This window comes from Triplophysa dalaica, chromosome 21 (assembly GCF_015846415.1).
Source record: "Triplophysa dalaica isolate WHDGS20190420 chromosome 21, ASM1584641v1, whole genome shotgun sequence".
NCBI classification, from domain to species: Eukaryota; Metazoa; Chordata; class Actinopteri; order Cypriniformes; family Nemacheilidae; genus Triplophysa; species Triplophysa dalaica.
Genome location: NC_079562.1, coordinates 7290342 through 7315854, shown reverse-complemented (window position 1 = coordinate 7315854; position 25513 = coordinate 7290342). Strand labels below are relative to the sequence as shown.

The window sequence follows — 25513 nt, the reverse complement described above, 5'->3', positions numbered from 1 at the left end:
TTTACGGTTTAATTCTTTTCTGTTACTTGTTTAGAAAGCAACAGGAAATTAGAGTGTTTAATCTTCCTAATCTTTGTCCTTTCGACGTAGCTTGAGGCAAATGTGAATAAAGACACAAAGCTGTTTTGCAACTCGAACACAAACAAACAAGCCAGGCAGACTGGTGGACGTGCTTAGACATTATCAGACCCCAGACGATCCATCACATCCAAAATGACCGCTGAGGCCGAGTCTAAATAAACACTTTGGCAGACGTGTCCCTCTCTGCTTCTTTTAGTTCGGATAAAGAAGCGCCATCTAGAGCTGAAGATACACACTGCAGCTGTCAAAACTAACTGCTACATATTGCCTCCGGGCTGACAGGCATCTGACAATGGGCGGTGTGGGTGTGAGGCTTATTGAGCTGTCTGATAAATGACCCTCACACTGCCGTCTGTTGAGCAGATAAAAGGAGGACACAGTGAGAAGACGCTGTCTGTGTACAGTGCCGAGCAGTTCGAATATCACGCATGGAAAGACTCGGTTCATGTTAATGTTAAAACAAACAGGCTTCGCATAAAATATACAGTAACATCATTTTCTTACAATACTGTTTTAAATATAATGCTGCTTTTATACAGTAACATTTAATAAAGATGCAATTGTAAAAAAGTCTACAGTGTAAAGTCAACGGTGAAAATATAAGGGTATACATTATTTTATATTATTTATTATAAATATTTATATTTAACATATACAATAGCATAAGAGAGTTTTATTCTCACTGTTAGTGTTTTTTCATTTTCGCTGTCACACCATAGGGCACATTTATGGAATATTAACCCATGTTCTTACTATTTAAAATGTAGAGTAATAAAATATATGCTTAATACATCTAGTCAGTGGTTATATTACAAAATTACCAAAAAATATATTTTTATAGGCCAGCTTGTGTTGATCTAAGTGGTCTGAGCTGTCAACCAGACATGAACATCAGCCTTCGACATATAATTCCCCAAAATGATGACTGGAACAATCACAGAGTTTCCCACATTACAGTAATTCCCAGGTAATTTTCCACATTCCCATAAGTAAATATGCAAGTACATGTCAACAATTCTGACCCTAAAACTAAATTGAACCTAACACTCTACTAAATTATTGAAAAGGAGTTAACATGTAGTTTAAGTACTATGTCCAAAGTGGACTATCAAAATAGAGGTAGTGTAAATTCACATTTTAGTTTCATCTCAGTGTTTGTGCGTTCAGAGCCGATCTGTGTGTTTTTGCCTTTTAAGGCGCAGTGATTGATACTCCCAGTGTCCCATCTCATCACCGTGAAAGATAAGTTGGCTGTACAAGAACATCTGACAAACTCAGATCACAGACTTCATCCTTTCCCCGTCCAAGATTCAAGGTCGTTTTATTAACTCACGGGCTACAAAACAGCACCTTGTCCAACACAAGCTCAAACGGCAAACTCTATCTCATAGAGCCGATTCATTATACAGAAAATATTTCAAATAGTGAGAATTACTTCCAATTTGAATAATGTTTCATGCCAATGTCAATGTTTCAATTAAGGATTTATCTAAAAGGACGACTCGCATAAAGGTCAATTTAAAATATAATGGGCACACAAATCGTGTGGCATAAACAGTCAAATCTCAGAATATTAAAGGTGTTTAACATACCATCTGAAGGTAAACACTTCCAAGGAGCTGTCAGCCACTCAGAATAATGAGTTAATGTCAGATGTCAAAACAAAACTGAACACTTGGAGGTCATCGGAAGAGTATAGGAATCACTTCAGTACTCCTGTATTATAAAATCCATTCCCTTCGGCGTAAGATACACACTCAGGCTATTAAGAGAAAATAGCACCTTCCAATGCTGCGTCTGCTTTAGTCACGCTGTTAACATCACACCAGGTATGAAGGCGATGTCTCTGCTGACTGTCCTCTTAAAGGGGAAGTACAGAGAATAAGTTGAGGTTTAGGGCAAAGGAAGGGTGTGGTGCATGTGACATGCGGACTGCTATCTATGAATGGAGGGAGATTCTCAAAAATGAATGTGAAAGCATGCGTTAAGTGTTATGACAAATCACATGATAAATCATTTTCATGCGTTCTATAAGTTATTAGACGAGTACATATTAACATAATGATTTAATATAGAGGCAAATAGGCTTTATGATAAATGTGTTTAGCAAAATTAAGAAAAGCATCAAGATTTATAAAAATATATATTTTTATTTACCTATCCACAGACACAGTATCATTTACTAAAAGTAATTAACTTACAGAAAGTAAAAAAAAATAGTTTTGAACAAGTCTTTTATGGGGAGCGTTCAATTAATCTGAATTAATCTGAACCCATTGAATTTCATGTTAATTTGAATGAATAAAAAAAATTATACAAAAAATAAGATATAAAAGAACTGGTGTAATCACTCTGCGTTCATACAAAGTAGACGACACCACATTTTTCCTAATAATAATGCCTCACGTCAGAACAGGAGAAATGTATAAGGCCATCCATTCCAGAACAATCCTGGGATTCATAATATGTGGCGGATCAAGTGATGGATTTCACTCGCAAAAGTGGGATGTTTTACACAAGGACCTTTGTTAAAACTTCAAGGCAGATGTCAAAGCCATTTTCTCTCAGTGCATAAGAATGCTGTATGAAATCCGATAAGAGCTGGAATGTTTTCAATACAAGCGCTTGCAAAGATCGGGCTTTTGAGGTGTGTGTTTTGCAAAGCTAACAGTCTACTTACACATTTTGTGTGAAAATGTCTTAAGAAACTTCCTTTTTTTTGTTTAGCGAGTGTTTCCACATGCTGTATGTTACAATCTTTACACAATGTTTCCTACCTATTCTTCCAGTAACATTACAATACATCCCATCCAAATAACCAACACTAATAACTAAAACCACGGTTAAATTAGCATTATGTATTACTTTATTTTCAATGTTTCCAAAAGTGTGTCCTTTCAACCTTTGTTATTATATAGTAAGCTGGCAAAGGAACTATTACAACCCAAACTTGAAATCAGAAACAGGTTCGGCATGGAGATGACCGTTAGGTTTTATTTGTCTCCAGCGGACAAGTTAATCTGCAATTTCAAGGTTAAGGCTCAACAAAACAACAATTTGTGTCAGCATTTTAGATCATGAATACAAATGAAATTCCATTACATGCATTGAAGCTTTCCACTACAACCATAAGACTGAAGAGGTTATAAAAAAACAAACGTGCACTTGAATACCAATGCAGAGTCAAGGAATTATACATTAGAATCGCATTACCAGAATAAATAGTTAGTCAGGTAATTGTTGCGCATAATACAGTATTTAGGCATCTTACCAAAACTGTCCAAAAGGGCGAACAAACAGTGCACAAATTCAGCTGGAAAAAGCTGTAAATGGAAAAATGCTGTCAGCGAGAACATCAATGTTTTAAACTATATGTTTGTATAACTGGCAAAATGGTTTGTTTTGTGTGCCAGTAGTACATTCTTGTAAACGATAATAGCCTGATGAATAAAATGTTGAGCACGGCAACATGCAATAAAAATAGTTCACCTCTTATAAAATGCACATTTTGCCATAAATTCAATAGTAGTTTAATTCGGTAACCTGGCGTGGTGGTCTTTGGCAACAATTTGCAATTACACAAATATTGCAGCACATCTGGGAGCTGTGGAGGGTAACCTTTACAAGAGCCATTCAGCGGACAGCCTTCAGTGCATGCCAAGACATTCAACAGAACACAGCTGCTCTGATTTGATTCATACCCATCTTCAAATGTTTTATAGACCGTTTCATCTTAACAACATAAACAAACGGTACTGCGCATGGGCACTTTTGTGACCCCCACCTTAAGTTCCGGTTACTAAACTCTTCTCTCCAATATTTTGAATTTAGACTGCCATACCAAGCTCAACCAGATGTCAATCTACCATACGGATTATTTAATTGCGACCAAACTGCAGGATCCATTCAACAATTTTTTATTTAATTAAATGAACAAAAAACAAAATTCAACAAATCATTTATTTAATAAAATTATACAATAAAACAATAATATTAATGAATATTAACAAATTAAATAGTTATATTATTAGACATCAGCCAAACACAAACCGGAAGTTAACTGGGAGTCTGGCTCACACTGTCAGATGATACAGTCAAACTACCCCATAGAAATAATAAAACCACCGCATATCTATTTATAAAGTCATATTAAAACCATCCAGTCTATGACCTTGTGTAAATGTAAATATACTTCTTACATCTGAATGCAATTTAGGTGACACTTCTGTAATGTAGTGTCACCATTATTGAATCATTATTATTGTAGCAAACATTATTGAATCAAACACTTCTTTTGATTCAATAATGTTTGCTAAGCAGTTAGTGTTAGCCGAATCCCTATTACTTATTAATAGGCAGCAAATACTGAATGCTTCTGTACATTTCTTTGGTGACTATTACATATATCCTGAAAAAATGCCTTCAAAATCTCAAAATCGAAGTCAGGCTTGGCTTGAATCTCCCCCCTCATGTTAACAGTACGATATCACACGACAGGCTTGTGCAAGGACGGAAAGAAAAAAGGCAAAAAGAAAAATACGTTTCAAAGTAATGGGAAGTCAATGAGATGGAACAAAATAATTATACGCTGTACCTATAAAGCATTAATCTTATGATTTGTCAGGACACAAAGCTAAAGGAAGATTTATTTGATAGTGAAATCACACTGTATAAAAAACAATTTATATTTTCCTAGTGCGAGAACATCAGTAAGCATTCATATTCAGCCATAAGCGAAAACCTTAATTTATTCAAAGTGATCATCAAATCATACAAAAATGTATAGGAATTAAAATAAAATAAAAAGATGAATTCCTACACCATATCCTGCCCCTGAGCGTCAATGGCGTGAAAGCAAAGATGTACAAACATGCACAAATGAGATCATACGAATTCATTTGAATTTGCCACGTCATACAATAATAACGAACTACCGTGAGATTGTGTCGAAAGAGTAGTTCAAAAGATTTTAAGAGAATCTGACAGGCTGAGATGATCAGTCCTGTCAAGAGCTATCTGGCAAGCCACAGCACTGCTTCTGTTTGTCCCTCCCTTCCCTCAAGCTGTCATATCTATCCCCTTAACTTCATAAGGTCACGCATGCTGGCACATGAATGCCTTTCCACACACACCCTACAGACAAACATCTGCAGATCATGCTGTACAAAAAATGTAGTTTCATGCATTTTAACCAAACAGTTCTTGGTCCCCATTGACAACCGTAGTAGGAAAAATGACAATGATAGTCAAATGTGCCCCAGAATGATTTTCTTTCCTACATTCTTAAAAATATCTTCTTTTGTGTTGCTTTTCTTACTATGGTAGTTAATGGGGTCCAAGAACTGTTGGGTTACAAGTATTCTTTCAAATGTCTTTCTCTCTGTTAATCACAACAATGAAATTTATACAGATTTGGATCAACTCGAAGGCAAGTAAATGATGACAGAATTTTTTTTTGAGTGAACTATCCCTTTAAAATCCCCTGGCTGTGAATTATCAGAGAAAAACCATTTAAGCTAAGATACACTTGTTAAACATATCCCTAAATAATTTATATTTCTGGTGATTTTAACAGGGGTTTATTTTCTTTGTATGACTTGTGCTTCATCATTGCGGTACAGGGGGAAGTGAAGTCACCACTTAAGGTCGCTTCAGGCCACTTCACTCCATTCTCCTGTTCAAAAACAACCCACCATTGAGACGTTACCACTGGAATGTTGCTTTCCGGTAAATAAATAAGAAAAACAAGACTAATTTTATTTCAATATGCCTTTATTTTGACTTTTGTTGAAAGACGGCCAGATGGTGATTTACAAATTCCTGTCAACCCCAAATCCAAACAGGTCTTAATCATCCTACATCTTGTTTTTATGACAAACACTGGCAATGCATGCCTTTTTTCCAAAGAACTGCCAGACAACAACTTAGCAGCTACACGGAGCACGCTGCAAACTTACTGAACATACCACAACAAATTCTACAGAACTTTACATATCTTCTTACAAAGTGTTTCGGTAAATAATAAAAGTTCAACGTCTGTTTGCTTGGGATTGCAAATGTTATTCTGTTACAAGACCCCAACACTGTGGCATTGTTGACATGATAAAGATAACTAGCTTTGCTTTTATAAAACAGGGTGAGCCGAATAACATTTCTGCGGAACAGTTATATAAACAAACAGTTTTCCAGCAGGACTCATAGAGCTTGTGATTATTATGGAATGTTTGGCATGGGCATGGAAAATGATCAGTTTTGACCAGACAGGTGGCTTCAATAACCACTAAGGGAGGAAAAGATGTTTTCCACTGAGACCAATGTACGTCGTGTACTTAAGGAACGAATCTGGTGAATTCAAACAGATTAACATTTTTTTTCAATGCTAAACAACAGTCATAAAACTTCACAATACAAAAAAAAGTGTTTCATTATGCTGGGAACGAATTAAGTGGTTCTTGACTAAGATAAACATATAAAAAATAATATATAAAAATAAAATGAATCATCCATTACAGGGATAGTTCACACGAAAAACTGACCTGACTCTTTCAAACCTGTATGGCGTTCTTTCTTCTGCAGAACATAAAAGAAGATCTTTTAAAGAATGTTGGTCTCCGAACAACGGCGGTACCCATTGACTTGCATTGGTTTTGTGTCCACACAATAGAAGTGAATACCAACCGCCATAGTTTGGTAACAGGTGATTGAATGATAACAAATTATTCATTTTTGGGTCAACTATCCCTTTAAATCTTTTGAGTTCCATGTTATCTGTAGTATATATCATATCCCCGTTTCCCGTTTTCTCCATCTCTGGAAGCTCCCCATATGATACACTGACACAGCACATTTGAAAAAGAAGGTACAAGATTTAGTTTCTAACGGAACCTGACCAGCGTTGCAATATTTCATGGCCAATGACTCAAACGTATGTTCAGAATACTAATTCAGGGACAAGTTCTGCTGCAATGGCAGGGATGTTCAAATATGGATGCTTTAAACAGACCCATGGCTCCTTTTAGCTCCAATTATTATGACTTGAGAAGAAAGAACTGGGTTGATATTTCATCTTGGTGACATTTAGCGGGATTCAAAGCATCTAAATTTGCCTGACCTCAATTTTCCAAGTTGTATTAATTGATTAAACTAGTTATTTAAAGTACCAAGGCAGCTGAGTTGAGCAGATGAATGAATCCATTCAAATATTTGCACATTTGGCAACAGCTGTAGAATATATAAAGCTTTGAAAAGTGCCGCTGACATGACATGCAGTTCATTTCAAGCATTGCAACGTCCATATTTAAATTATAATTTGGCTATACGTCGGAAGTCCACGGTACTGGGATTATCGGCGGTTTTCCGTATTGATGCTTAACACCATAATGACTGGTGACATATTTGATACGGTTTTATCTCTGGATCAGTGATCATAATCCGGAATAACAGTGAACCAAACCAGATTTCGCCCTACCTGAAAACCATCAACAACCGCAATCTGCGGGCAACCATCTCTGTCACATATCCAAACGGCCACCACATCTTCATCTCGTCTCCCCAGTCGCCGCTAGAGATGTTTGACAGAAATAGGCTTGTTTTTTTTGGCCCTGTTAATCCCTCTAGGACAGCAACTATAATAACGGCAAGACCTCACATGGGAGGCTAGTCAATGTCAAACCCACCAACACATCAATGCTGGGAGAGACGATTCAGACCAAACTACTGTCAAGATCCGTTATGATGGCAACAGCCCAAGAAAACAGCGAGGCCTGTAGTCATTCGTATCACACCATCATAACGCTAGGAGAAATCTTCATGTTTTCTTGTGTTTGTAGTGAAGACGACTGCGTCTGAAATGTAGTTGATGAGTCATGCAGGGCTGGAAGACTAAACAAATAAGAAGCATAACAGAATAATTGCTCTGATGTTGCAGTTAAGAGTATCAGTCAGATACCGACCGTACATTCTTGTGTGCAATTCATGAATAATATACTAACAAACCAAAAGACTCCATAAAACAGCTATATAGTTTAACTGCATCATTACTTTATATTCCCATACGTTCTCGTGTTCCACGTCCATGACTAAACATCGTCTCTATAACATCAGCAAGTCCAAATATAGTTTAGTGCTTACACCCCTGTAAGCATTAAAACAGGACGAGCCACGCTGAATTCCTAATCACAAAAAATATTGCTGCATTATCTGACACTAAGCAGCTTAATGCTGCATAATCTTCCCCTAAACTAAAAAAAGCCACGTCCCAAGGACACCGCAGGAGCCAAAACACTCGCAGGACATCCCACAGAAGAGACCGGGATAAAACAAAAGGACAAAACAACCGGCTGAGGTCGAGACGTATCCACAAAACAAACCCCTTGCTAAATATAACTCCTAATGGCGAACAGGACGGAAACAGAGAGAAATGCTAATAACGTATAGTTTAGGCACGAAATGCTCCCATTCATTCCTGCATTTAATTTCTGTAATGGGACAGAGGAGCCAATCTACTTTATGATCCGGTGAAATGTGTTTGCGTCAGGCGTTTCACTATCATGAACCTAACGGACTATCGCGAAGCCATGTCTGTGATCAATGATCACCGCTCTACACATGAATCATGATGCTCCTGCTCCATCAGCAAAGCGGCAAAGTTACGGCAAGAAATAGCAAGTGCGTAAAACCGTATACCTTTTTGGTCTCTCATCGCCTAAAAGTTTGATATAGTAAGCAAACAACCCTGTATGCATGAGTCAGGGTGACATCAGACTACAGAAGCTAGAGAGAGAAATAGCTGCATGCCTTCACAGCTGCTGCAGTCATTTCTGCCAAACACCTGCGTACTGCTCAAACACACGCACACACACACACACACACACACACACACCTACCTCTCACTCCATCCTCAGACTGGCTAACCACAAAACATGCAGACAAGAGCATCCAGAACTTCAAATCTGCAGAGAATAAACTCTTCCGTCCCTGACCACTTAAAGCTTGCTGCGGGTGCTGGTGACACTACAGACCTGAATCCTCGGCCCTTCACTTAGCGTGACGATGCACTCCAATGGGCCGTCAACCTCCCTTCCCCAGTCTCCTGTCCCTCGCACGCCCTCTCGTTATTCTCTCTCCACGTCACTCTCTCTCTTTCGGTTCCTCCGAACCCCTCCCCCTGCACTCATCTGTCTCTGGTCTGCATGCCTCCATCCGTCCCTCCCTCTCTCGCCCTCTCTGTCTTTCCCCCTCAGCGTGTTGTATGTTGAAGCTGGTGTGGCTGTGCTCCAGCACTGTTCGTCCTGTTTCTCTGTTTTTTTACTGTGCTGCAAGGTCACAGCTTTTTCCACAGTCTAAAAAGGCCGTTGAGAAATAGAGAGTAAATACAGAGAATAGAGAGAGAGTTGTCTCAAACATATAAAATTAATAACTTTTTTATTGTTTTTTTTATTGTGTCTATTGCACTTCATCATTTATTCACCTTCATGTTGTTAAAACTCTTTCTTCTGTGAAACAAAAATATATATATTTTGAGAAAAGTTCTTTGTTAATATTGTCAACATTGTTTTGCTTACAATGTTCTTTAAAATTTCTTCTTGTTATGGTCCGCAGAAGAAATAAAGTCATAAATGTTTGAAATTACATCACAGTGAGAAAATTTGGAATTTTGGGGTGAACTGTCCCTTTAAGATCATTTCTTTCCTTGCATGATCTGTTTGGTATGACATCATACTGTATAGTGACAAAATTATAAAAATGATCAATTTTGTCCGTTTGTGTCAATTTTTATCCGTTTCCCTTTAAATATGGCTGTTTTCTTTGCATTTTTTATATTGAATCTATATTTCATCCTATTTTATATTCAACCCAAGTGTATATTTTTCTGTGTCACCCGGAAATTCTACCTTCTCTCATCTGCTTCTGGTCAAACAAACACAGATTTTTGCCCCAGACACATGCATGAGATTAAATCACTACTAAATGAAACCATTCAGCATTAAAATTTGTTGTCATGACGATCACCCATAGATTAAAAAGTCAGCTTAAACCCACTTTCTGGACTTTTGACAACACAAAACACATTGCTTGGGAACCCAGTTCCACGATATTAATCTGAGCTGCAACCAAGAGGTTATCTTTCAACATAATACTGAATATGTGCTCCTGACTTACTGTCTCGCCTTTAGACGGCAGCTGGCATGTAGCGGCATCAATGTCCCAAAAGCGTCCCAGAAAAACAAACGTGCTTTTGCAGACTGACCTTGGCAAGAGGTCCGAACCACAGAGCGTTCCTGGAATCCGTACGGGTGCCAGGACAGCAAGTTTCTTGTGCTTGTTAATCTACGTCCAATGCAAACTCTCTTTCACTGTATAGAAGGGGATTTAACCTTAATGGGATTCTGGCAGGTGGTGTCCATGATTAGCTCATGTTCAGCTTTTGCTTTTAAAAAAGGCATAGCACCACAACCCCCACTTGACCCAATTTACGGGACTTCCGTGTCAAGCAGAACGACACCTGGCCATTGATCTGCCAATCCAAACTGACGCCAGAACAGTCTTCTGATAATGATTTAAAGATGCTCGATAAACCAGAGCTGGAGTCTTGAGCAAGGAGGCATTGCCATTCTGCCAATCTTACAAAATGTATGCTCTGATGGGGACTCCATCTTAAATGCAAGCATCTGTTTCACTCAGTACACACTGCAGACATGTAATGGAAGCAAAGTACTTTATAATCAGAGAACCATTTAAAGCGACTTCATTAGAGAATGTAAATAAAACGTTAAAAAAACGTATTAAATTGCATCTTCAACCCTGCATTCCACTGTATTTCACAGCAACTTTGAAATACCCATGTCAGCCGACTGCTCTATGATTTCATGTCTAAATATAGCTTTTGAAATAACATTGCATTGTCAATCATCATACAAGGGATTCTTGCAACACAAAAAAATCTCTTATGGGCAAAGGTCTCCCCCGGGACATTCATACACAATTGCAAATAGGTAACAGATGGATGGGTGTAGACTAGAGAAACTCGAAATTGTAGTTCCCCTCAACACACAGACTGCTGTGCTCTTCCTATTTCTACTTATATCTTACTTCAGACCACCTGGGACTGCTGTTAGGATCGACTATTACACCCTCAGTCACACACACACACACCCATCAGCTAGTGAAACTGGTGGAAACACACTTGCGCTTACAGTATGTGCCGCAACACACATACATACACATGTCTGGTTATTATCTCTGTGGGGACAGTATATAGGCGTAATGATTTTTATACTGTACAAAGTGTCTTGCCCCTAAACCTAAAGATCATAGAAAACTTTTTGCATTTTTAGATTTTCTAAAATATCGTTAAGTACGATTTATTATTTTTTTGCCCATGGGGACAAAAAAGGTTTTCAACTTTCTTACAACAATTTTAAAAACATAATGGCAAAAACATCAAACTTACACTACTGATCAAGACAAATGTGGTTATGTCTGGTCAAGGAGCTCAAACAAACAGACTGCAATTCCATGTGTTGCCACTAGTGGCGCCGAAACGAAACACTTCACTTCACTTCAAAACCACTGCTGAGAGGAGCTTGTCTCACATCCAGTCTGTTGCCTCCCTTGTTATTATTCAGAAAATACTGTGTGTATAATGCATGAACAACAGATTAATAACATAAATTATTTTTTCGAAATTGTCAAGGTTAGTTCTGCATTCAATTTAAAATAAAACATTATTAAAATAACATTATTATTTAGTTATAGGGGTTTATTATAATCAATTGTTAACAAATAATAAACAATAGTGATAGCAGCAAAATGCATAATAGTCATGACAAGCATTTTTTTATATGTATGTAGATTTATTTATGTATAAATCACACGTTTCGTTTTAAAATGTTAGATTCTTGCTGTAAATATATATGTTATAATATTTATAATATTTGGGCGAAACACTCTGCTGTTTGTGTTTAATTAATATGGTTGTAATATTTATTATGTTTTTATTTTCACTTTTTTAGGCTGTGTGGTGATCTTTGTATTGTGTTCTTTTTTGTTTTGTTTTATGGTTATTGGATGTATTGTACAGCACTTTGGGCTGTCCTAGTGGCAGTAGAAATGTGCTATATAAGAAATAAACCTAAACACAAACACAAATATATGTTTTCCCACAATGGGACTCCCTCTAACATAAACATGCCTACCAAATAGATGGCCTTAAAAGAGCTTTAATACACATGAGAGCATTAATCCCAATGAAACTACATTCTATTGGATACTTCATTGAAGTTTAGAGATACCTCCATGAGTTTGGAGGGGAGAAAGCAACATCTTGAGAGTACGCAAAAAAAGGTCTTTAGGAGAGGCATTGAATTTTCTATTCATGACCAAAAGTGAGAGATTTTCGTACACAAGTTATTTTTTAAAATTTATTTTTTATTTTAATAAATTTTATTTTAATCCGCATCTACGTGTTTTCTAAGAGATTTGTGCCCATGTTTCATTATTTGCAAGCTTTGTATGTGCGATGATGTCTAACGTCCTCTCCAAAGGAAGTAGCCACTTACCACAGTCCTTATTTCAGTTGATTTACCAAAAACCCATAAAAAAAAAACATAGACTTAGAAGCGATGGAACCAGAAGCCCTTAGATGCAAACTCGTTTAATTCACAAAAATATGTAATCTCTGAGCCTACCTATGTTTAGACAGTGTTTTTAAATTCCTCAGCACCTGTTTGGCAACCAACTACAGACACAGCATACTCGATAGACATAACAGTCTATTTTTGCACTGTTAAGCTCATAAAGACTCTCTAGAAATAGGCAATGGAACAGGGAACTTGTAAAGATAGAACACGCTCACTTCCACTACAGCCAGAAGGGGGCGCCATAGTACACTCTACATGACTGATAAACCATTGCAACATATCAAATCATTACTTTCCATATTTAGCCCTGAGAAACAGAAATCATCTTTGAAGCTGAATATCATGAATGAACAATAAATGAACATTGGGAGCAAACATAAAACTATTAAATCTACGCTGGCAGAAGATGTCATGTTAATATCATTGTACAGCAGAGGTATTTTTTAAAAGAAGCTGTAATTGCATGTGAACGTCACTTCTCTATTGAGAATCCAGTGTGTAGCAGCGCATCACCCCTGCAGCCAATTAACACAGACTTGGAGAACCCATTCTCGCCTCTGATTGGCTGAAACAACTCAGGGGATCTCATTACAGCAAGCTATGGTATCACAACTCTTCACTAGCACAACCTCTGACGGCAGTTTGATCACTGAAAGTATGAGCGCGAACACAACTTCAGCATTCTTTTTCATCCAAAATGTCACAGTACTTTATGCTTCATCCATTTCTCTTCGTATCCAGTAAGTTAGTACAGTAGCCTACAGTATGAAGCTATCATTAATTCTGATTATTAACAGTAGATAGCAACCAATGGTAGTTTCGAAAGCAGGGATCACAATTTAAATTAAGCTTAAAGTATTAGCCTTGTATGTGTAATTTTAATGCAAAATTTAGCACCTGCATCTGTTTTTGCCTAACTATTATAATACAAATGTGAAAAAAATACCAAATATTTTGACTGAAAGCCATATAAAAGGAACAAAATCATAGGTGGACTTTTTTTTACAAGGGCTTACTACTTTATATTATATTGCATATCTGTCAATAGTTCCTTTAAAATAATTCCCCCCTGGAACACTTTTAAGCACTGTGCAGTTTAACCACATCTTTCATTAATGACTGGTTTCCATCATTTCAGAGATGAATGTTGAAACAGAACTTGTGCATACCATTAACAGCACCCCCCTCCTACCCTGTCAGAATAAATCCAGCGGTTCTGCAAGTTTTATCATTTCCAGACCCGACGCGGTAAGCATGCGCTTTGTGCAGAGTGATGTCATGGTTATGACATTTCAACGAGAGGTGGGGGCCGGGTGCTGTGTAAGGGTCCTGGGCAGATTTACATGCTGGCTGAGGAATGTGGTCAGTAAAAAAATACAGCACACGAAAAAAAAACTGTTAAAATGCTCACAAGACAGAAAGATGGACAGGCGGTCTAATGCACTTATACAACCGTAAAATTGCTGGTGGCATGGCAGTCCATTATCACGCAGCCGAATGAGCACCTGTATAATCCATGCAGATATACACTCACCTAAGGGATTATTAGGAACACCATACTAATACTGTGTTTGACCCCCTTTCGCCTTCAGAACTGCCTTAATTCTACGTGGCATTGATTCAACAAGGTGCTGAAAGCATTCTTTAGAAATGTTGGCCCATATTGATAGGATAGCATCTTGCAGTTGATGGATTCCACCACATCCCAAAGATGCTATTGGGTTGAGATCTGGTGACTGTGGGGGCCATTTCAGTACAGTGAACTCATTGTCATGTTCAAGAAACCAATTTGAAATGATTCAAGCTTTGTGATATGGTGCATTATCCTGCTGGAAGTTGCCATCAGAGGATTGGTACATGGTGGTCATAAAGGGATGGACATGGTCAGAAAAAATGCTCAGGTAGGCCGTGGCATTTAAACGATACCCAATTGGCACAAAGGGGCCTAAAGTGTGCCAAGAAAACATCCCCCACACCATTACACCACCACCATAACTGCATAAATGAGAAATTGAACAGGTGTTCCTGATAATCCTTTAGGTGAGTGTATAAAGCTATATAATACAAACACAATGAGGCTCAGTAATTTGAGTATTTACCTAAACTTCAAGCTAGGGGCTAAGATCTGAAATAATCCAACGCATGTGACTACAGAGAGTGTGTTCATGTGTTTACACCGTGCCATGTGGCGAGAATGGGATTTAATGACTGTTTACAGGCCGCATTGACGTGTGCTCCACACAAACACACACACAGCTGTTAGTGCGGCGTTCATGCCACGACTAATTTAAAGAGACGATGGGACTGGTGTGCATCATGCTGGGATGTTTTCCATGGTGAGAAGGGGGAAGGGTGAAGGGCCGTATGTCAGGATACATCTCGATGCCATGTGGGAATGATGCCCAAGGATTCAGTGTTTTTTATTTATTTAACAGAGGCCTTTGTCTTCAGTTAAAGGAACAGTTCATTGAAATGAGCATTACAACATAATGAGATAAAATAAAACATACAAGGATGTTTAGGCTGATATAACACTCGTTTAATGTTGTAAGGTAATAAAATGACAAAAGGCAAATCCAAAGCTCGAGCACAAGCATATAAATGTAGGAAGTGCAGGCAACGGCGACAGAATATCTTATCAGATGTTCTAGCCGATGTGCATTCACTGTCAAGTGTATTCTGTGGTTTTGTAGTGTTAAACCAAGACACGTAACAGCATATCAGACGCCTCCAGGTTTCCTAACTCTTGGATTTGGGGAGCTTTGCAATGACAGCAGAATTAAAAAAGAATCTTCAAAGAGAAACTTATGCTCACTTTTTTCTTGTGTTCTCACAAAAAAAGCCGAACTCACAGCTTCCGTTTCAGGCATTTTGCAAAAATTGCGAGACGAAACTTGAGCGTTTGTATGACGGTTCTTTTGGTTAAAACACCTCTGGGACTCTTACACCTTGTGATATCGCCCTACGCCTGCATTATCCATTACAGACCATTATCAGTCCACATGAATGAATAATCTGCAATGAATTTCTAATGCCCGTTACTTTGTGGGTGCGTTGCGTCATTTATCATTCAGTGTCTAGAGAAGCTGGCACGGACTGCTAGGTGATACACTTCTATGGAAATGAACTGAGTTAAGTGGACACCCAGTCGATGGATGGGTCAGTAAACAATGCATGAGAACACACCCACACAACACCTCCCGCCCCCCTCTGTAGTCCTATTAAAAAGAGATCAGATGCACAAACTGCTTTGCATTATGGCACAGAGGAAGACAGATTGACATGGGACCACTTATTGGGAAAACACTGCCATTTCATTACCAGAGTTAGCAGAAGGATAGCAAATGGCCACCTGCCTCTAAGATGAAATCACCATGTAGCTCGTTACTAACAGATTTGCGGTCAACAGATTTGGCTTTTTCGATAAATTAAACCAATCACAATTTCTAAAAATGGTGACAATGCTTTGAACCTCACTTTCAATTCTGTATAGTTCTGCAAATGTAGCTTTCTGTTAAAGGGGTGATTCGCCAGAAATACGTGTTTTTCTTTGTATTTGGTGTGTTATAAGTTGCCCATGCATGTGCAAACATGCAAAGTGTGTGGAAAATACAGCGTTTTTTACCTTAAATCATTTATACACTTTGTAATACATTTAAAGCCAACAATAATATTTGTTCTAGCTGCGTCAAATGACCCTTTAACCAACCAAGCAGGCAATTGGCCAGTGCTGAACATCTCAACATGGCCAAATATTTATCCAGGCCTTTAAACTAAACTTTGCCTCCGAACTCAGAACAACCTGCAACATCAAAATCTTTTTTTATTCAGACTAACACATCCAAGCGAGATCTTAATGCAGACCATCTGAGTGTGCTGTGAAGTAGCCTGGATTACAAAGAGAAGTTTGAAAGCAAAAGCAAAAGTGACTTAAAAAGGCTAATGAGTGAGAAGCATGCATCAGCAAATCGAGAGAAAGCTCACTAATAACAGTTTATACTTCAACCTCCGGCCCTTCTTTAACTCAGCAGACGTGATGTACGATCCACTGCACATTGCCTTGATGACGTTATCTCAGATGTTAGCGGTTGGAAAGATTCTCCGAAATTAATAATTTTGTTTCAACCTCCAAAAAAGCATAGATCACACACTTTGTTCCAGAGGTTCTATCATCTTCATTTTTTCGCTGGCGAGAATCCAGGCCAATCGGGCATCATTTTCTCCTACTGAAGGGATTACAGTTTTTACACCAGGCCGTCTTTCTTTTTTCCCTGTAGATTAAAATCCTCTCCTTCCACTTTCTCATCCATAAGTATGCTTCTCACAAAGGATGAGCCTTTTTAAACAGGCAGGAATTGCAGATGAGGGTGGATTGATTGGGCGCCTGCATGAGGTAATTGAGCCGTAGTTCCTCGCGTGTTAGTCCTGTGTCATTTGCTATATTTCAGGTCTCCAGTAGGAAAAAATCGTACATAATACTAAAATGCACTAACTGCTTGCATTTATCACTTAAAGGGCTTGTATCGTGCAGTGGAGTGGGCGGGGCGAGACCGTGGTTCGAGACCGTGAGTAACTGTTAAAGAGCGCCAGCTGTGCGCGCACTGGTCTCGATTCACGTAGGAGATTGGGAGCATATAAGAGAACGAGCGACCGGACCGGTGAAGAGAGAGGACCGGGCCCAAACATGTTTGTATTTGTATTTATGTTTTGTGCAGCCGACCGCCGGCTGTTATTACTTTATTAAATGTTTAAATGTCTTCCGATTCCCGTCTCCTTCCTTCCCTACTTTGAATCTTTCTAAATATCGTTTATCATTTTTTGTAATCATTTTTTTCTGGCAGGACTTCGGCCTGTTTTATATATCCTGTGCAACAAATAATATGGTGCATTATACATAATGTGATTTCTGGGATACGAAATGCACTTTTCCATCAATAACAGACATATAAATTATTGTCTGCCAGGACAATAAAGTTATCCGGAGTGAAACTAAACTTATTTACATTTAAGCAGCAAAAAGAGAAAATAAAAAGTCACATACTCTTAAAAATGAAGGTGCTTTAAAATGCCAAGAACCTTTATTGTCTAAATGGGTCCATAAAGAACCTTTAGCATCCGAAGAACCTTTGGTTATTTGTATCAGATTATAAAAATGTAAGAAGGTTCTTTAAACAACCATTGACTGAATCGTTCTTTGTAGAACCAAAAATGGTTCCTCTATGGCATCACTGTGAAGAACCTTTGAAGCACCTTTAGTTTTAAGTGTGTATGCATTTATGGATTATAGTTTAAATGATGTGAATAATTCTGTCAATGGTCAGATCAGAATTGGTGGTCCAAATTTCTTAAAACCCAATGCACAGATTTCTGTCTTCATGCATTAAGTTTCAGTGGTTGTGTTCAAAATGATCATTCAAAAAGATCTATATGTCAAAAATGATCTATAAGTCAAAGCTGTGCTCCAGTTTTATTTTTTTCAAGACACAATAAGTTTTTATAATAATTTTCTGAGGCAGTCTCAATATATAAGCACCTCAAATGAATACAACAAATTCAGAGGAATCCATGTAATACGTCTTAAAATGAAACTAACTCAATTTCATCTGCTTGAGAGCAAGAAATCAATAAAAGGACTCAAAAGCACTATAAAAGAGACTTTTCACAATCTAATTGTCAAACATGCTTGGTAACGGCACATCCATCTTTGAAAAAGGAGTAAAGTTAAAGTCTGTCTCCCAAGTTCAGTCACATCTCGTTCACACAGCGTGATTCCTGGAGATGTGCTTATGCCCACTTCTTGAAAACATCCTAAACGCGTCTGGCTCCAAGAGGGGCTTTCAAAAGAGCCCTGAAGAAGAGTAAAAGAGCATCAAAAAGCTCTCACAGACCTAAATCAATACCTCAGAGATAATCCACAGAGAAACACAGCAACATAAGCATCCTCCCAACCACCAGTGGTCACATGCGTATATGACTTTTAACACATATAAAGAAAAAGAAAAAAATGCACAATTACTTTTGTGAATATCAAACTTACATCAAACTGAAAAAAAGTCCACTAGGAACACAAAATGCGCTACATATGTGGACAGATGCCACATATCTGTGGAAATGTTCTTGTGTTTAGTTAAGCACTGAACAGCCAAGCATTTCCGACCATGTCGCTTAGGCTGTCATTTTCCTCCACTTTATTACGGAAAAAAATATTTGTCTTTCCTCTCTTAAAGCGTCCGCTTAAGTCACTGTTGTGCTTCCTCTGGCTGTTTTACAAGGGTACTAATGTTTATACGAGTTACATAACGCCACGTGACCTTACTGCTGTCAACACAGCAAAGTTCTGTCAACCGAGCTCAGATCCACCGATGCTCCGCTGTCTCCACAATAAAAAAAATCTTTTGAGAAGTCCTTCACACTGAATTCTTGAAATATAACGAAAACAAAGCAGAAAACAAGGACAAAAAAAACTCCCATTGATATGACATTGAGTTGCTCTCACGGTGGAATAAAAAATCCTTTCAATGGCACACTGCGAGACAGCGATCCATAGGGATGATGTAGTGAAGTACAAGAACTGGTTATCTGTAGAGAAAAAACGGCTATTGCTGCAATTCCAAAAATGGAGTCCGATAAACAAATGAAGATCTTCGATTTTTCAGGTCTGCATCATTAATAATACACAAGCTTATGAACTAGTGTGACAATATTGTTTCAAATGGGTGACCGGAGGCAAGCTGAGGTGAAATTTGTGTACATTGAGGTTATAACTCAAGCAACATTAAACAGAAGATGAAGTGACCTATTCCCAAAGAGGTCACGACCGCCATCAATTTTAGATGTGTAACTGAGAGAGAGCAGTGTGCTGTGAGATGCATAAAATATAGAGTCCCAGGTTAAGGAACAGGCCGACATCTAGCCATAAGTCTGGCCTTGAGATGACAGACCATTGGATAAAGGTTAGATCGTAGAAAGGTACAGCATTCAAAGCCATTATTTAAACTAAGCTGAGACAAAAAAACTGTGATTTGTATTTGCTTGAAAGATTCAGATGTCAGATTAGGCTTTAACAAAATCCAGTCATGTACCACTATAAAAATTCCAAGAACATAATTTCAATTTAAACTGTTTAATAAATGTCAAGCATCTTTTAAAGCAAGAGCTATAAAACATATTTTAAAGCATTCAATACCCACAGAAAGAACTTTATGAGCCGAAAGGTAAACTTCAAGGTGGTTTGGTAAACCGGGAGATGGATTATATTCCAAACGCATCTGAAAGCCAGTGCGATTTACTTTGTATTGTTTAGGCAGAGCTGATATAATTTTAATGAGGACTGTGGAGCTCGTTCAGATCAAATAACAAGGAGAGCAAGATGTATAAACCCATTAAAAAAAGCTCCAAAGCGTTTAGTTTTGATCTAGATCGTACCACTTTATTTTGCATAACATCAAGTAACTCTAATAGTCTTATTGCATCACGAATTAAAAGAACAATCCATCAAACCTGAGATTGTGTCATAGGATAATACAGTGGAATGTAACCTAATTACTCCATGTAAGCTGCAACCCTCGCTCTGAAATATTAATAGATGCTAATAAGAATATTGGCACTGTGTCAGAGGGAAACTGCGCCTTCAGTCGTGTTGATGTGCTTGTCAATGAGGAAAACATTATTTTGGAAACACCGGAATTTGGAAATATGGAAACATGGAATGTAAATTACACAGCAGCTGACACAAGCAAAAAATAACATATAAATTATTTCAAAGAGAGAGAACGAGAGAGAGAGAGCGAGAGAGAGAGGGAACAATGCATTAAAATGCCTGTAATGGTATTATGATTGGCTTATTCCATTCAATGCCTTCTACCTGCTTCAACAACTCTTCTGGTGAAAGGCAATAAGGTTTCGTTCTCATTTCTCAGACAGTCAAACAAGCATTCATATGACTCAGAGCAAATGACTGTACTTGTATAAAAATATCTCCGGGTTCCCCACATTGTGGTGCAGTTCCCCTCCACCTAATAGGCTGTGAATCAGACAGAATCGCTTACTCACCCACGGACAACTCAATGATCTGATCTGAGGACAGTGCTGTCTGTTGGCTCTAGTTGGCTTGTATCCACTCAACCGGTCGAATGATTCTCAAAAGTCCAGTTGTAGATCAGCTTCTCCTCTGAATAAAAAAGTAAATTGCCACGTCCGAGCTTCTTTAGAGGCAAGGTCTCAACCGCGATCAACTATGTGAGGTTTGTATATGATTCTGTGAGCCTAAGATAGCCTGGCCCCTGACGGCTCTCAGCCAAAGACCAGAAAAGTCTGCGAGATTCCTTTACGTAAAACAGACTCCAGCAGACAGGTCGGCCCCAAGAGCCCTCTCCAAAAGCTCGGAAAACATCTGCAAAGGTCTGGTGACGCACCGGAGATGACCTCACGGAAGCAGACGGCCAGTCAGGACTGCCATAGGAAACACAACATAACTGGGAGAATCGTAAAATTTTCCAGTGATAGTACGACACAAAAACAAAAAGACTTCATTTACATTTGCACACAAGTGTGAGAGACAGCAAATTAGGACAGGACAAGACGTGCACCTTAAGACACAACTGCGAGCCGCACAAAATAAATAAATAATCTCCTGTGCTTCCTCCGTGTGCAATAGGTTGAAACCTTTGGATCAGGTTGCATGACATATACAGTTTCATGGAATGTCTTTTAAAAACAACATTTTGAAGGCAAAAGTGCTTCCAAAAGCAATTTCCTTTAACCACTATGAAAGACTGCAGGGCTTTTTAATAATGACAAATTCCTCACAAGAAATAATTTCAAATAGCTCAAAAGTCAGATACTTGATTCCAGATTCCCAGGTAGACAAGAGTTTTGTCCCTACGGGTCATCGAGAACACTTGTGAAATTAGATACTGTACAGAGAATGAGCTCACACTAAAGATGACAGCAGAGGAAAACAGGTGGAAATGAAACTTTGAAGAACCTGAGAACTCTGCCACGTGACCCAAACACAATAGCTTAAGAGTGGAGACTGTGTTGCTTCTACTTACTGGAACACTTTAAACGAAATACCGCTAAAACCACCAAAGGACAGCAAATGAAGCAAAAACTGCTAAATATCATCATTACTTGCTCAGAAGTCTTGTTTTCGTCTAAACTGCAAGGATGCCATGTCTTATAACTTCATGTAATTTAAGGAAAAAATGAAAATGATGTCAACGTCATGACATTACATGGATAGTTCACCCCAAAATGAAAACTATTTTATCTTTTATTCACCCTAATATCATTTCAAATTTGAATGACTTTCTATGTTCTGCAAAACTCAAAAGAAGATATTTACGTAAAGTTGGTAACCAAGCAACACTGGTCCCCATAGACATCCATTGCATGAAAACAAAACCACTGAGGCTCATTTGGTGATGTTGAATATTTCCCGTCTCGAATTTGATATATTTTTTAATATTTTCACAGAAGCAAGACCTAAGTGATGAAAGCCCAAATATTAAAGGTCATGGAATAATAGTTACCTAGTAATCCACAAAACAGCATGTTTGTGTTGACAAGGAATGACCCAGAGACATTTCTCAAAATATCTTCTTTTGTTTCAGGTGAAGGTTTTGTATGACGTGAGGGTTAAAAAATGATGACAGAATGTTTATTTTTGGGTACACTATCCCTTCAATGTACTGAATTAATCATGTATAGAACTCAGATTTTAAAAAAGCAAACATTGTTAGTGTATTGTGGCATATATTACATTGAAGATACAAAGAGGAAACTTGTTACAAAACAAAGGCAAAAATCAAAGCACACAAATTACTTAAAAAAGAGCAGATTTTGTGTCTGACTAAATGCTGGGGACCAAATTACAGAGCCCAGGAAAATTCACTGGCTACTTTATTGAATGTGGTGGCTTCCGTCAAAGCCGCTAGTCACTAATTTTAGTCTCACTGGGAGAAAGCAGGCAGGGTAGTTTAGCTATTAATGAAATGACTACAATATATCCGTACAAAATAGTACAGAACAAAAGCATGCACATTTCAATAACAAGAAATAAGCCATTTAAGAACACAAGTGCACAACTTCAAGGATCCATATCATTGTTATTTAATACTTCCTAAACTGTAGCCATTTCTGGATGGACACTTTTTTACAGTGCATTACTGACTATGTGGACTTTATAACTTATAGACTTCATAAAACCAGGCTGCAATGAGAAAACCACACACGGAACAAATTAACTTTCATGGAAAGGCGACAATAAATATCCATAAAAACATCAAAACCCACATCCACCCACACCAACGATATTGTATCTAACACTTTAATAGAAGCAAACCACCAGCTACAAATGGACAGAACAGGTGTGCAGCTAGAGAAACAAAGGTCTTCAACATTTCTCCAACTAATGCACTGCTTTAAAGATCTCCTACCTTATGGTACGGGTCGAAATGCAGTATTTCCACATCAGATTTAACATGACCAGGGCATATCCTGCCCGGCTGTCTTCAAAAGATAGTTCCAAGAGAAGCGAAACACACAAATGTCAGACAACAGTCATTTGAGCTCAGCATATGCTGGTCAGTCGACAACTCCAATCATCTAGACCAGCCGCTCCTTCCTCTTTCCCTTCACTCCACCACAAACCGCGTGCATTGCATGAAGCGTTCCAGAGAGAAGAGAAGAAAAAAAATCCCTAATTCATTCATCCCCCAGTTCATGTTACTGCAGTTGTTGCTTGAGATGCATAGGCGTCTCTAGCTTTGTTTATGCAGCCATACCCAAATGTTCCCCTCTGGGAGAGAGTGTCGATCTGAAGTTGCCATGAAAGGCGAGGACGAAGCAGACTCCAGTTGCTGTCGTCAGATGGAGTACAGTATGCTACAGTGTCTCTGTACATCAGACATATAACCGGATGTACTAATTCTCCTCATGAAGACGTTTACTTGAAGCACTCCTTCTGTTAGCCTCTCACATTCTTACAGCGTCTATCATCTTGTTTGGAAGTAGTTAGACTCCCAGTTGTTAAACTCCAAAGGCGTTTGGCAGGCCTGCTCTCCAACACTTACGTTAAGTGCAAGACATCTCCCTTAGGAGTTTCAAGCCGGGGAGGCTCCGGCCAGTGTTTTCACTCGGAAACGTGTCTTGTGGATGTACTCAATTAGTATCAATGACCAAAAAATGAGTGTCGTAATGGAATTTGAATGCAAAAATGTTGATGCTGTCAAGATTGAGTGGGGCCTGACCTGCTCTGGAGATTTAGTGCTGCAGGAGGCTATGAGATCATAATCGAAGTGGGAGTAGGACTTGGCACGCTCCATGGAAATGGATTACCCTCAAAACTGTAACCTTAAGCATTACACCCCACACTGAAATACATATGGTGGAGGTAAGAAAAAGAAAAGACTGAAGAAAAGAAAACAGGGTGATGATCTTTCATCAAATCTGAGGAGAAATAGTTGGATGGGCCAGCGAAAGAATTCAGTCAGGAAAGTTTCAAAATCAACTTTATGTTGGCTTAACAAAGTTCTGCTAGGACAGAATAAGTTTAGTATATAGCAAGATCGATTTTTGGTTGCAATACTTGCTTTTGTTGTGCTTGCCGTGTTTGGCCTTTGAAATGATTTCATGACCTTTAAGATAAATTGCTGCCTATTCGATCAAATGTTAAGGTGGGTCTGAAAACATTTTCCGTTGTGGAATGTAAGAGAACTTGTAAGGCCAACACTAGAAGGAAATGTTTCTTGCAACCCATTTTACTTTTGTAATGTGACAGATTTCCAACATAAAACAGAATAAAAAAGTATGACAAAAAAATCATAATCTAATGGTTTCCACTAACAAACCATTATGAGCCTTTTCTATTAAAACCATAACAATATTCATTTTTGTAGAGTGATTTAGGCATTATTGGGATAAGATTTAATGGTGTTCAATTGGTTTCCATTTGCCAGATAACAACCCATTAATAGAATCCATCACACACTAGTAGACACCTTCATAGCATTTGCATTTAAACCAATGAAATTCCCATTAAAACCTCTAAACCCATTACACTTATGTTTTTTGTGCAGCGTTATATTATTTTCAGCAGGGATGTCAAAAATGCCTGACTTTACAACAGAACTATAATATTTTCCGCCACTTTTTTTTAATACTGACATCAGAAGACTTCCCTCAAGCCTACCACAGCCTTTAAATAACATCCCCACATAATCCAAATCCTCTACATCACAAACAAAACATGCAGTACACATATCTGGACACCAAGAGACAAACATTCCTCCATTTGTTTTGCCCCCATTCTTTACCCTCCAGCTTCCTGACAATAAAAGGTTGAACACAATTAAGTTTGTAAAGGAAAGTATTGCAATTCCAAGGAGACGGGACACTGGAAGTCCATCCTAAGTAAACGTCTAAACTCTTGCAGTTAAAGCTGACACCTTAATACTGACTAAAAATCTCAACAGTAGTGCTCCACAACGCATTATGAGCCAAATATAAGATAAATTCATTATGACAGGCATTATTTATGGCTGTGGGTGTTTGCCTGCTTGCATGCCTTCACTCTGATGAGAAATAGATGGCACTGTGATATAATCTCACTCATTTCCTATCCCATCTTGAGCAGTTGTGCTACAGTATGAGTTCAACCCACGCCTGAGTCATTACGTACTTTTAATTCAGCAAAAATGTCAAAAGAGGGTGTGTAAGGAGGGTTGCGCATTATGAACATACTAATCGAATCCAGATGCAGACTAGAGGTGGCTTAACAAAACCAAAGT

General features: G+C 38.3%; 1 protein-coding gene across 6 annotated transcripts in view; it reads right to left on the bottom strand.

The window, feature by feature from the left end:
* iqsec1b (IQ motif and Sec7 domain ArfGEF 1b) overlaps positions 1-25513 on the bottom strand; it is a 146592-nt gene that overhangs the window by 35480 nt on the left and 85599 nt on the right. Inside the window, exon 1 of one of the 6 annotated variants that reach the window (XM_056734390.1) lies at positions 23162-23235. The exons of 4 other annotated variants lie outside the window; for them this stretch is intronic. In XM_056734390.1, the coding sequence (XP_056590368.1) occupies positions 23162-23208 (47 nt within the window). In that variant the 5' untranslated portion in view covers positions 23209-23235. Of the gene's footprint in view, positions 1-10242; positions 10296-23161; positions 23236-25513 lie in introns of those variants that run through there. One more of the 6 variants, XM_056734391.1, reaches the window with a different exon arrangement.